The 13,436-nt window shown below is 40.2% G+C and overlaps 1 protein-coding gene across 1 annotated transcript in view; it reads left to right on the top strand.

Annotated features, from left to right (window-relative positions):
* LOC142596567 (microtubule-associated serine/threonine-protein kinase 4-like) overlaps positions 1–13,436 on the top strand; it is a 166,428-nt gene that overhangs the window by 98,538 nt on the left and 54,454 nt on the right. Inside the window, 4 exon segments of the mRNA XM_075725749.1 lie at positions 9,125–9,333; positions 10,064–10,202; positions 11,227–11,359; positions 12,102–12,267. Of these exon segments, the coding sequence (XP_075581864.1) occupies positions 9,125–9,333; positions 10,064–10,202; positions 11,227–11,359; positions 12,102–12,267 (647 nt within the window).

Raw genomic sequence — 13,436 nt, 5'->3', positions numbered from 1 at the left:
TAACCTACACATGTGAATTGTGCCTGTGCTTCATTGATTTTATTCTAAAAAATACATCAGTGGGTATATTTTGTGCTCTGACTTATTAAAGATTTAGTATGCTATTGTAATATCTTCTTTATTTTGAGGATATAATGGAGTGTTTCATTCTGAACCAATTTAAAAAAACCCATACATTCTGATGTCTGATTTTTCTGTGGTGTTTTTGCCTTCATTAGTGAAATGGAAAGCTTTGCTTGACAGGGTAATTGCTGGTCTTGGTGTGCTGTAGCAGAGAGTTGTCAGATGCATTAAACTTGATGAGTTTAAATATAAAGTATTGGTTTTGTGAAGGTTTGAGTAAATATCTTAGCAGTTCTCTGCTTTTAATTGGTTGAGTAAACTCATTTGTAGTGCAATTAAATGACTATATAGTAGATGAGGCATATCACGCTTTTGGGAACAGCTAGGAATATACAATAAGTTAAACAAGCTCTGAACCAGTAAACATGTAGGATGCTGGCCAAGTCATTAAGGGTTTCACAAGCTGTCTATCTGTCTTCTTTTAGCCAGCCAAAACTTTTCATACTTCCCAGATGTTAAACTTTTACTGGAATCACAGCAACATTTTTTCCATATTCCAGCTTCCAAGATGTAGCAGGTGGTAGTAGTCCATCTCTTCAAGTTGGCATCAGCCTGCTTTCCTGAACCAGCCCAACAAAATAAAGATTACATTTGATTTCAGGGAAGCAAGTGATGATAGTTCAATTGCTCTTCACTAATGTATAACTGTATCTGCTTAAAGCAAATACATAATACCACTTTTGTGTCTGCCTGGAATGCTTTTGCTTCTACAAAGACAGTAATGTCAATGTGTACATGACATACTGGCTAATGGTGTCATTTGATATATTTAATAACTCTCTGAGGCAGCATTGGCTTGAGCACATGCTGTCCCTAACCTGTAAGTACTCATTCCTGTCTCTTCTCCACCTGGTTGACAGTACTTGCTCATGTGTAGTTGCATTGGGAATGAGACTAAAAAAGTTACCTAGCTGCAGAATAACACCCCGCCAATCAGGTTAATTCTTCATCAGCCTGGAAACCACCAGTTCAGAAGTGGAAGGGGATGGGGGAGTGCAGCTTTGTAGGTTTACTTAAGTAGCACCACCTCTGGTCAAATAAACTGCATTCCTTCTTTTCTGTTTACCCCTGTGGGGCACTGGTCTATACAGAGTAAGAGGCTTTGATTCCTAGAAGCCTGTCGTGGTTTAGCCCCAGCCAGCAACTCAGCACCACGCAGCCGCTCGCTCACTCCCCCTACCCCGATGGGATGGGGGAGAGAATCGGAGGAGTAAGAGTCAGAAACACTCCTGGGGTGAGATAAGAACAGTTTAATAATTGAAATAAAATAAAGTAAAATAATAATAACAGCAATATAATAATAATAGTAATAATAATATCCAAACAAGTGATACACAATGCAATTGCTCACCACCCGCCGACCGATACCCAGACAGTTCCCGAGCAGCGATCTCTGCTCCCTGGCCAACCCCCCCCAGTTTCTATACTGAGCATGATGTCACATGGTATGGAATAGCCCTTTGGGCAGTTTGGATCAACTATTCTGGCTGTGCCCCCTCCCAGTTTCTTGTGTACCTGGCAGAGCATGGGAAGCTGAAAAGTCCTTGACTAGCATAAGCAGTACTTAGCAACAACTAAAACATCAGTGTGTTATCAACATTCTTCTCATACTAAATCCAAACCACAGCACTGTGCCTGCTACTAGGAAGAAAATTAACTCTATCCCAGCCGAAACCAGGACAAAGCCCATGGCTTTAAAGAGCAGCTTAAAAAGTAGAGTCTGGCAATTTCTGTGGTAGGGATCATATATTCATCATCCATTGTGGACTTACTCAAAATGGTGAACTTTGAATTTATGGACTTTATTGCCCTTGAGTGAGCATCCCTTTCCAGTACAGCGCAGGCCAAGTGCCTTATCTTTATTCTGTAGCTAATATATGTGTGAGGATCTAATATTTGCAGCTAATGCAATCCTGTCAGTGGTAGAGAAAGGTTGTTACCGTGTTGAAGGCCTCAAATTCTGTCCTTCCTGAATGTACAGCATGCTACAAACTGGTGAGGAACACAATTTCTCAAATGTTTCTTTTGCAAATACAGAACAGTTCTTACTGAGTTTCCCATAGGAAATCTGGACAGAGGTTTCATCATTTTGCACCTGTGTTTACTAGCCTCCGTAAAGATAGAAGTTGCTACTGTTAGATATGGAGAGGTGGTTTTATTCACCAAAATCTATGTGACGTATTGAAACAACTAGGACTAGTACCAGTTGTGAGAGAAGAATAAGGGCCATCGTGTTTTCTTCAGATGGCCAGCATCTCATTTGCTCCTAGGCAGACTAGGATAAATCTGAAATGTTGCTGAGAGGAGGCTGTGCGCGTTGTCCCGGGGCACAGAAGACCCACACTGCACTGGATGCTCATGTTAGGAGTGCTGCAGTGCTTTAGGCAGCATTTCCCCTTGCCAGCAAATAAATCTAGTCACGGGCATTGTCTAGCTAGGAGATGGTGCAGTGTTGCTTGTAAATTCTGATCTTAAATAACTATCTGTAAACTTTACCATATTGCCATAACATGAATTGCAGCCTTGCAAATGGCTCCCCTACACTGGAGACAACATGAGACATAATTCCAGGGCAGTACATAATTTAGCAGTCTCTTCTCAGGAAATTGCTTGGGAAAATGAAGCATTGTTCCTGGTTAACAGCTGTAACTTCTAAACAGCAAGTACAGTACTTGTGTTTCATGAGGAGTTCAAAGTCCTTTGACAAATTAGAGAATTGGGTCAAAACAAGCAAGACAGATAGATTAGCCTGAACATAGACTAAATTGTAAAATGGCTCTAAAGGTTGAAGTTACCAAAGAGCTGTAAACTAGGCCTGAAGTCTGTAAGTATTTTAGAGTAAAAACAGGAGTTTTGGTTGTAAGATTTGAGGGACAGATTGCATAACAGTTAAGTTAGAGCAATTCAGGAACCCAGTTAAATGTTTTATATTTTTTTTTTTCTTTTGGTCATCTTAACACATGTGCACAGTGTTTTATATTTGTGCCTAGCTAAAGGTATTTTAGAGATACTTTTTCAAGTTGAGATTTATGTTGGAAGTGGAAGAAGGTGATGTTTGGACAATGCCATAGTTTATGAATTTTTTTATTTCTCTTGAAAAGTAAACTCTGCTTGCTTTGTTGAAATACAGCATCAATAAAATACAGAGCACTTGTGCACCTGTTGATATCCATACAGGGAAATCAGAGGATGTTTTGGAAATCTCTTGTTGCCATGTTATGAAAACAGAAAGGGGGAGGTAGGAAAGCAAATTCTTCATTTGAAAGCATAAGAGGTTGCAACAATGCTGCTCTGATTGTGGCTTTGCAGGCAGAGAGGGCATACCACTGTCATTGAATGGATCGACAGGGCAATCGGATGTTCTGGATGTTCTTAATACATTGCTTTTGTGTTAAATGAATCTTCAAATTTACAATTGTCTTTATAATATACTGAAAAACATGAGCTGCATTTAATGATCAAGACCAAGAAACTGGGAGTGAGGTACTGTGCTCTCTCTTAAAAGCATGTATAAAACAAACATAAACTTCCACCTAATGCTCTAGCTATAACATTCTGTAAAATAAAGAATAGAGAGAGATGTGGGAAAGTGCGCCTGTGGGGGAAAAAGAAAAGGTGCGAGTTCAATGCCAGGATTAGGAGAATGTAGCAAGATGACAGCTTCGAGGAGAGTGAATGGAAACTGGAAGGCCATCACAATCTCCATGATAACTTATTATACAATAACAGAAGCATGCTTCAAAGGTGGCAAATCAGGGTTCAAAATTACCCAAGACAAAGTTATTATGTGCCAGAACTCACTGTGGTTGTTCCCGTCATTTTACTTCAAAGTTCAGCATCTTCAGTGTCTCACCAGATGTGTGCTTTACTCCAGGCTTTCCATTTAGATTAAGTCGAAGCCCCACTTCTATGCAGAAACATGGAAGATTTTCTGTTTCTCTCTTCTTTTTTTTTTTTAAACTGTACAGGCAATTTATATATCTTTATTTAACTGTTTCTCTTTCGGAAGACTTAATTTTCTATGTAACATTTTAGTGACATTTCAGCAAATTCTAATAAGATCTTTCAAACTGTGGGAGCTGAGAACACTGGTGTCACAGGCAGTCCCGGGCACAGTTGTTGCAGTGTGCTTAGTTTAGTGTACTGGTAGGCTGGGGAAATGGCATCACTGCTGCGAACTGGGAGCATCCTGGAGGAAGAAAAGAGGTCTTCTGCAGGAATAACATGCTGCTGTCTAGGGCATAGTTTTCTTTGTAAAGCATAAATGCTGTTTGCTCAGGTTACTGTGATATACAGCTGAGGATGTGAATATGTGCTGGGGGACTTCAACCACCCCAACATTTGCTGGAAAAGCAACACAGCGAGCTGTAGGCAATCCAGGAGATTCCTGGAATGCATTGAGGATAACTTCCTGAGCCAGGTAATAGACACCCCTACCCGAGGGGACGCGATACTGGACCTGATGGTCACCAATGCAAGTGAGCTCATCGGTGATGTCAAGACTGGAGGCAGCCTGGGCTGCAGTGATCACGCATTGGTGGAGTTCACGCTCCTGAGGGACATGGGAAAAGCGAGGAGTGCAGTCAGGACCCTAAATTTTAGGAAAGCAAACTTCCAGCTCTTCAAGGAGTTAGTCAGAAGGACCCCCTGGGAGATGGTCCTCAGGGACAGGGGAACCGAACAGAGCTGGCAGATCTTGAAGGACACCTTCCATAGAGCACAAGAGCTATCAGTCCCCAAGTGTAAGAAATCAGGCAAGGATGGGAAGAGACCAGCATGGCTGAGTCGAGACCTGCTGGTCAAACTAAAGAGTAAGAGGGAACTGCACAGGCAGTGGAAGCAGGGACAGGTGTCCTGGGGGGAATACAGGGAAGCTGCCCGGTTGTGTAGGGAGGAGGTCAGGAAGGCCAAGGCGAGGATGGAGCTGAATCTGGCAAGGGACATAAAGAATAACAAGAAGGGCTTCTACAGGTATGTCAACCAGAAAAGGAAGGTTAAAGAAAGCGTACCCCCACCGATGAACAAGAATGGAGACCTTGTATCAACAGATGAGGAGAAGGCTGAGGTACTCAACAACTTCTTTGCCTCAGTCTTCACCGGCAACCTCTCTCCTCACCCCTCCCGAGTCGATGGACCAAAAGATGGGGACCAGGGGGGTAAAGCCCCTCCCACTGTAAGGGAAGATCAGGTTGGAGACCACCTGAGGAACCTCAATGTACACAAGTCTATGGGACCTGATGAGATGCACCCCAGAGTCCTGAGGGAATTGGCTGATGTAGTTGCCAAGCCACCCTCCATGATATTTGAAAAGTCATGGCAGGCAGGTGAAGTCCCTGCTGACTGGAAGAAGGGGAATGTTGTGCCCATTTTTAAAAAGGGAAGAAAGGAGGACCCTGGGAACTACCGACCTGTCAGCCTCACCTCTGTGCCTGGGAAGATCATGGAGCAGATCCTCCTAGAAGCTATGCTCAAGCACATGGAGGACAGGGAGGTGATTCGAGACAGCCAGCACGGCTTCAGCAAGGGCAAGTCCTGCCTGACCAACCTAGTGGCTTTCTATGAAGGAGTGACTGCATCAGTGGACAAGGGAAAAGCAATGGATGTCATCTACTTGGATTTCTGTAAAGCCTTCGACACAGTCCCCCACAACATCCTTCTCCCTAAATTGGGGAGATATGGGTTTGATGGGTGGACTGTTCGGTGGATAAGGAATTGGCTGGATGGTCATATCCAGAGGGTCGTGGTCAATGGCTCGATGTCCACATGGAGACCGGTGACAAGTGGGGTCCCTCAGGGGTCCGTACTGGGACCGGTGCTATTTAACATCTTCATCAATGACACAAACAGTGGGATCAAGTGCACCCTCAGCAAGTTTGCAGACGACACCAAGCTGAGTGGTGCGGTTGACACACCAGGAGGACGAGATGTCATCCAGAGAGACCTGGACAAGCTCGAGAAGTGGGCCTGTGTGCACCTCATGAGGTTCAACAAGGCCAAGTGCAAGGTCCTGTACCTGGGACGGGGCAACCCCCCATATCAATACATGCTGGGGGATGAAGGGATTGAGAGCAGCCCTGCAGAGAAGGACTTGGGGGTGCTGGGGGATGAAAAGCTGGACATGAGCCGGCAATGTGCACTTGCAGCCCAGAAAGCCAACCGAATCCTGGGCTGCATCAAAAGGAGTGTGGCCAGCAGGTCGAGGGAGGGGATTCTGCCCCTCTACTCTGCTCTGGTGAGACCTCACCTGGAGCACTACATCCATCTCTGGAGTCCTCAGCACAAGAAGGACATGGACCTGTTGGAGTGGGTCCAGAGGAGGGCCACCAAAATGATCCGAGGGCTGGAGCACCTCTCCTATGAGGCCAGGCTGAGACAGTTGGGATTGTTCAGCCTGGAGAAGAGAAGGCTGCGAGGAGACCTTATTGCGGCCTTCCAGTACTTAAAGGGGGCCTACAGGAAAGATGGGGGCAAGCTTTTTAGCAAGGCCTGTTGTGACAGGACAAGGAATAATGGATTTAAACTAAAGAAGAATAGATTTAGACTAGACATAAGGAAGAAATTTTTTACAGTGAGGGTAGTGAAGCACTGGCACAGGTTGCCCAGAGAGGCAGTGGAGGCCCCATCCCTGGCAACATTCAAGGTCAGGTTGGATGGGGCTCTGAGCAACCTGATCTAGTTAAAGCTGTCCCTGCTCACTGCAGGGGGGTTGGGCTAGATGACCTCTAAAGGTCCCTTCCAACCCAAAGCATTCTATGATTCTATGATTCTATGATTCTATGAATAAGTAATGATAGACATTTTTATACATTGAAGATCATTTAAAATCTCTTTACATAGTACAAACAGTGTATGCTTCTATAAATGTGAGAGAGACAATTGTATTGCAGTTGTCTCATGAGTCTGGTACACTTGAACTAAAACTTTTTTTTCTGAGGAATTGTTTATAACTGAATCCTAGTGGAAACTTATACAATTACCTGCCTGTGACTATAAGACTGGAGAATACAACTTAAAGAGCTGGGGAAACATAACCAGCATGTCCCACATATTTACTGGATTGGATAGTTCTTAGAACTTCCTACTTCTTCATCTTTAAATAAGGTAGTAATGACCTTACAGATCCACATTATCTGCAAAGGGGATTTATTAAGATGCTATAATAATATGCTCTTGTTAATATCTGCCTTTCAAGAGTTCATCTTGACATGCTCTCCAAATTAAAGCTCTGAGAAAGATCCACATACTGAGTCCTCAGCCAGTCCTCAGTTCATTCGTATAATTTTTTTTTTTTTTTTTTTTTTTAAGGATTGAAGCTTCAGGCACCTGAAGGACTCACTTTTGTACATGCCAGGAGTGTACAAGGGGACTGAAATAGGGAAAAGAAAATATGAGATTAAGAAGCTAAGACTGACTGACAGGAGATAGCAACAAAAGAGAGGGGAAAACCAGAATGTAAAGGAAAGAAAAGCAAAGGAAAAGAGTTGTAAGGAAGGGATGGAGAGAGAAGTGAGTATGAGGGGAGCGGAAGGAAGAGGTGCAGGACAAAAGGCGTGAAACCAGCAGGGAGGAGTAATGGAGCTGAATAACTCGGTCTTTATTCCAGCTTGGGAGGGGCAAGAGGGAATGAGACTTAGTAGGAGGCACTAAGGTCTTGGGTTTTGCCTAAAGTGGTTTTCCCCTACTTTCATAATGGTGTAATGTCTCTTACCTGCCCTATGCTCAGACAAGAGCAAAGGATTAATGAAAGCTTTTGGAATCAGTAAGAGAAACTTTCTTGTCTAGGAAAAGTTTTCCTCCACAAAGGAAAGCAGAAACAGTGTTGATGTTTTTCAGTGTCTGTAACTTTGGTAGCTGTGTGAAGATCTTCATAAAAATAGTAAGGCAAGAATTGCTTTTTTTGTTTAAATAATTGTATGCTGATAATAGGACCTCATGGGGGCAACAAGTTGAATTTAAAAACTATCTAATTGAGTCCCATTTTTTTTTTCCCCCTCTAGTTTCTCCTTTTTGTCCTTTCTTTCCATAAACATTCACTACTGTGGTAATTATATACTGGAGATGCTATAAGCATTAAATGCTACAAAGTAGATTTCAAGCAAGGCAAACGTTTTCAGGATTTGCCACAAGGGATTTTGAGAAATGCAGCAGTAATGTCCCATGTCAGTGTTTCATGGCAGAGCGATTCCTTCTCCTGAGCCTTGAATGTAAGAAAGCTTGTCCACATTAGGTTTTCTTTCACTTTGCTTCCCCCACTGCCTTGCCCTTATCTAACCAAGCTTATAGGAAACCTTGTACCCAGTACACCAGTGGAAATTCTGCATGTCAAGATACATCTCTAATCCCACATTACCATGCAGTGATCTTTGTTGTGGATTACCTACTGGTGACCTATCCCTGATATGGATCAGTGCTGATGCCAGGGACTGCACAAGTACAGAAGATTTTGTACCTGGCAATGAGTGAGCCACCCAATTGAGCAACTTCTGGACAAACTACGTGAGAAACCTGTGACATGTTTTAAAATCCCCTGGACCAGAGTCTGAGTCATAATTATCTGACAGCACACTTACAGAATAAGCATTTGTCAGAATGATTTATAACACTGTGCCATAGCTGGGGTTTGTATATAATCCTATGCTGATGGAAACGCCCAAAATCTGTCTGAGCTGAGAGAGTTTTCTATGTCTGTTGGAGGGGGTGTTTGCTATATCTGTTGTTTGTTTTGGTTTTTGGAGGGAGGGGGGATTGTTTTTTTTTCTAATTTGTGTACTAATTTGTGTTGACTGAGACTCATCCTGGTTATGAAACAAAATGAGGTCTGTAGCCATTCTCTAATGTGAAAGGCTGGTCAACTACATTAAATTAAAACCAAGTCTTTTATATAATAATTATACAGTGTTTATATCTATATATTTATTTTTTTAAAAAAGTATTTTAAAATACATTTTTAATACAGTTATTCAGTCCTTTTTCTTTTTTTCTCCCATTTGAACTTCTTCAGTGTGGTTTATTTTGTGAGACATAAAGAAACCAGACAAAGATTTGCCATGAAGAAAATTAATAAGCAGAATCTCATCCTCCGAAACCAGATTCAACAGGCCTTTGTCGAGCGCGATATCCTGACGTTTGCAGAAAATCCATTTGTTGTCAGCATGTATTGCTCCTTTGAAACAAGACGTCATTTATGCATGGTCATGGAATATGTAGAAGGTAAAGTGTTTGTTCTGTTTTACAGAGGAAAAAAAGGATTTTCTTTCACTAATAAAGAAAAATAAGCTGTATGGTACTTGCATTAGAAAGGCCCTCCTGGGAATACAGGAATTACTCTGGCAATACAGATTTAGGATCTAAATCCAACAACGTGGCTTTTTTCCCAGTCATCATCTACTGGTGAGAGCTTGTAAAACACTTGTGCTCCAGCTATAATGGGAAATAACTGCTCTTTGAATAAGTTCCTCATAGACTGTAATTGTAAGTGTCCTAGCATTTGAAGTTCATGTAGAAATGCTGTTTGCTTTTCTGGAGTTCAAATTTTCATTAGCATGTGTTGGGGTATTTGTAATAGTTATTTTTACAAAGAAAGAGGGAAGAGGAAGCAATTTGAAAAGGTGCTGAAGGAAGACAGTGGACAGAGACAGTGCAAGATGAGATACCCAGGCTATGGTTGTGTATGTGTGGGGGTTTGGGGTTTTTTTTATTTTTTTAAAGTAGCAGCACAGGCTTTATTGGTTTCCAGCTGAACCCTTGTACTGCTCGCTCCCAGCTTCACACTGTTTTTCCAGTACAGTAGTTGATGTGATTACATGTTCAATTGGATCATCTGACTGGAAAATAAACATTTATGACTACAATTTGTGTCTACTTCTGCGACTTGTATGGATTATACTGATACACCTCAGAATTTATAGCATCATCTGGAACATTTGTCCTGTTTTCACAGGTGGAGACTGTGCTACTTTGATGAAGAATATGGGTCCCTTACCTGTAGACATGGCAAGGATGTACTTTGCAGAAACTGTTCTGGCCTTGGAATACCTTCATAATTATGGAATTGTACACAGGGATTTGAAGCCAGACAAGTATGTATATAGAATATAACCAAAAGAGGACTTTGAAATTGTTAGATAAAATATGAAAGGTGTAAATTTGCTATGCATGAAATGTTTTTGTTATTGTGAACGTTATGTAGATTCACAATTTCTGCACAATATGTGAATTTTCATTACCCGCAGTTACAGAGAATGTGTTTTTTCCAAAAGTGCTCTTTAAAATCCTTTAAGATGGGAGAGGCTATCAAAATAGCTAAAGAAAAATGTACTTACTTTTCTGGCTGAAATGGAGGGAAATGCATTTTGGTCATTAAGGAAAAGATCTTTCAAAATATGATTAAAACGCTGTTTAATGCAAAGTATCATCAACTTGCAGATATTTTCATATACAAAGATAAGATTGACCAGATGGGAAATCTTTCCTGTTTCATTTTTTTGCAATATTTAGAAATACAATATATCTCCTATACATGTAAATAACATTACAGTAAGTAGCTGTAGTGAAAAGTATGACTGTTGTATCTCCATTAATCTTTTTCCTGTTTCATATTTAAAAAAAAAAAAAAGAATTGGAGTCACATCTGTTGAGTGACAATACCTTCATAGGATGATAACCTCAGGTCAGTGTAGTATTAGTTACCAGCTAACTTAATACCTGAGGTTTTTTTCAAATGAATGACCCAGCTTGTTACAGACAGAAAATGCCCACCTCACTTCAAAAGCTAAATTTATTCTATTCTAGATCTTTCAGAATGATGAGTCTTTCTTTTTGTTTGTAGCATCTAACATTCAACTCTCAACACTTGTATGGTTCTATAAGATGATGTGCAATTGCATATAAAAAGTTTGTTTACATCTGGTAATAATAACAAATGTAAGACTGTCAGAGTTTTAACCTATTTATTTTGTACCTGGTTAAATTACTTTTTAAGCTGTCTTTATATTTTTGCCATCCTGAGGAAACATTTTCCTCCAAGAATAATAATAATAATAAGCACATAATGTTATAATGTTGAATTATATCACAGTAACTTCAGATCATTCTAATTTTCAGTTTATTGGTAACATCCATGGGCCATATAAAGCTTACAGACTTTGGCCTGTCAAAGGTGGGGCTAATGAGTTTGACTACCAATCTGTATGAGGGTCACATTGAGAAGGATGCCAGAGAATTCCTTGACAAACAAGTAAGGCACAGCTTTTTTCATTTTTACATCGAGTGTTCAAAGGAAGTGATGTTTTGCCAGCAGAATGTACTGTAATACTGTATAAACTGTTGTTATTTCTGCATTGGTGTTCCAATCATGTATGTCAGTTACTTTTACTGATGCCCTGCAGATTATTCTAGGCTTTTTTCTTTCTATATTAGGATCTCTTAGTAAGATGAACAACCTAATTGTGTGCAAGTGGATCTGTGAGAGACACAAATGTAAAACTTTTTATAAGGAATTCAGAAGTCTCAGCAGAGTACTTGTGGAGCTCATGATGCATTGTACAACCAAGGGTGCTAAAATCCTTGCTATGGCCTATTTCCCTTTAAGCATGCCTCATTACCATTGCTCACAATCTGTTCACTGTAAAAGTTACTTAAAATAAAACCATCACAGCTTTCATGTAAAGATAATGATATGTTTAAGTTAAATAAAATATCTGCTGTGATGGACTCCCATGTATGAAAAGCAAACTGTCCTTTGCATGACAGACATGCAAATGTGATTATGATGCCCGTAAATGTTAGATAGGTTGTTCTAAAAACATTAGATGTTATGCAAACTCAGCAGGCTAAAACCTACAGGATTCCATTTTTCCATGTTTTTTACATTACATGTAACATTACATGTTATTTTACATTTCAAGAACTATAAATTATGTGATATAGGTAGTACCACTAGACTTATTTTACCATCATGCTTATTTTCTTTCTTTTAGGTCTGTGGTACACCTGAATACATAGCTCCTGAAGTGATACTGAGACAGGGTTATGGAAAACCAGTGGACTGGTGGGCTATGGGAATTATACTTTATGAATTTCTTGTTGGGTGTGTGCCATTCTTTGGAGATACACCAGAAGAGCTGTTTGGACAAGTAATCAGTGGTGAGGATCATCACAAAAAAACAGATTTCTTAGCTTGCTGTGAAACATTTCAATTTATCTTAATAGTAAAGATATTTACAACTTTAATGATACACTAGGTTTTCAAGCTAGTTTTGCTCAAAAACAAAAAGATGCCATTATTGTAATATTGTAATATACAATTTGCTGTCGAAGCAATAAGAATAAATTTGGATTAAAAGCTGAATTTACCGTATATTGTTGCTGAGTACAGAAATGCAGTGAAGTACAATGGTTAAGCTACACTGTTTGAAAAAGAAAAGCAGTATTAGTAGAAAAGTCATGCCACTATGGCACAGTATTTTCAGTCTTTAGTAGAGAAATTACACCAGAGAAGAAACAGTTAACATGAATTTGCATAAATGTGCCTCATGGCACAATGAAGAAATTAACAAAGATGTAATAAAACCCTAAAACAAATGACTCCCAAATAATAAATAATGAGAAAGAGAAGGAAACAAATTCAATTTGCATATTGTTAATGATTTCATTGATGACTTGTAGTGTAATGTTATTCCTGTAACAGCTATTCTTCTTTCATTTAAAATTCAATAACCTTTCAGATCTTAACCTGCAAGCTGACCCTAAGTATTGTTATGTGGCTTGTGGCAAAACTGAATGATAATTAAACAGAATCGTTTACTATCCTACCTGCTGTTTCCATAAATTTCCCAGATGCATAGATGTAGAAAGCCTCTATTTATGCCAAAAGTTTAACAGAATGGCACCTCTGTTACTGAATATTTCCCAGTCTGTTTTATGGTCTGCTTAAAAGGTCCATTAGCTAAGACCAAAAAAACCCAACCAACCAAAAAACCCAATAGAAACAAAGCTAACTGCACTTCCAGTTCCTTGTTCTCTGAGAACGCAAAAAGTCCCCTTTTGTACACAGGGAGACACTCTGTCATCATCTCGCTTTCCTCCATCTCTGAAGTTGAAAGCCAGGCATGTTTGTAAACATAATGAAATAAATTTGTGAGTTGCCTCTAGTATATGACCTCTTTATACAACATCCTAGCTGTTTATGGATTTATAATGATGCTGTTTTCTGATGTGATACACCAAGGCCTGAGTGGCAAGGAGAATCAACTGTTTAATTAACACAAGCAGCAAATGCTGGCTGTGTTCTGGATGCCTCACGGCTGTGATGC

The sequence above is a fragment of the Pelecanus crispus genome, chromosome W (assembly GCF_030463565.1).
Source record: "Pelecanus crispus isolate bPelCri1 chromosome W, bPelCri1.pri, whole genome shotgun sequence".
NCBI classification, from domain to species: domain Eukaryota; kingdom Metazoa; phylum Chordata; class Aves; order Pelecaniformes; family Pelecanidae; genus Pelecanus; species Pelecanus crispus.
Note: the sequence above shows the minus strand (reverse complement) of the source record. Positions and strands in the feature narration are given on the sequence as shown.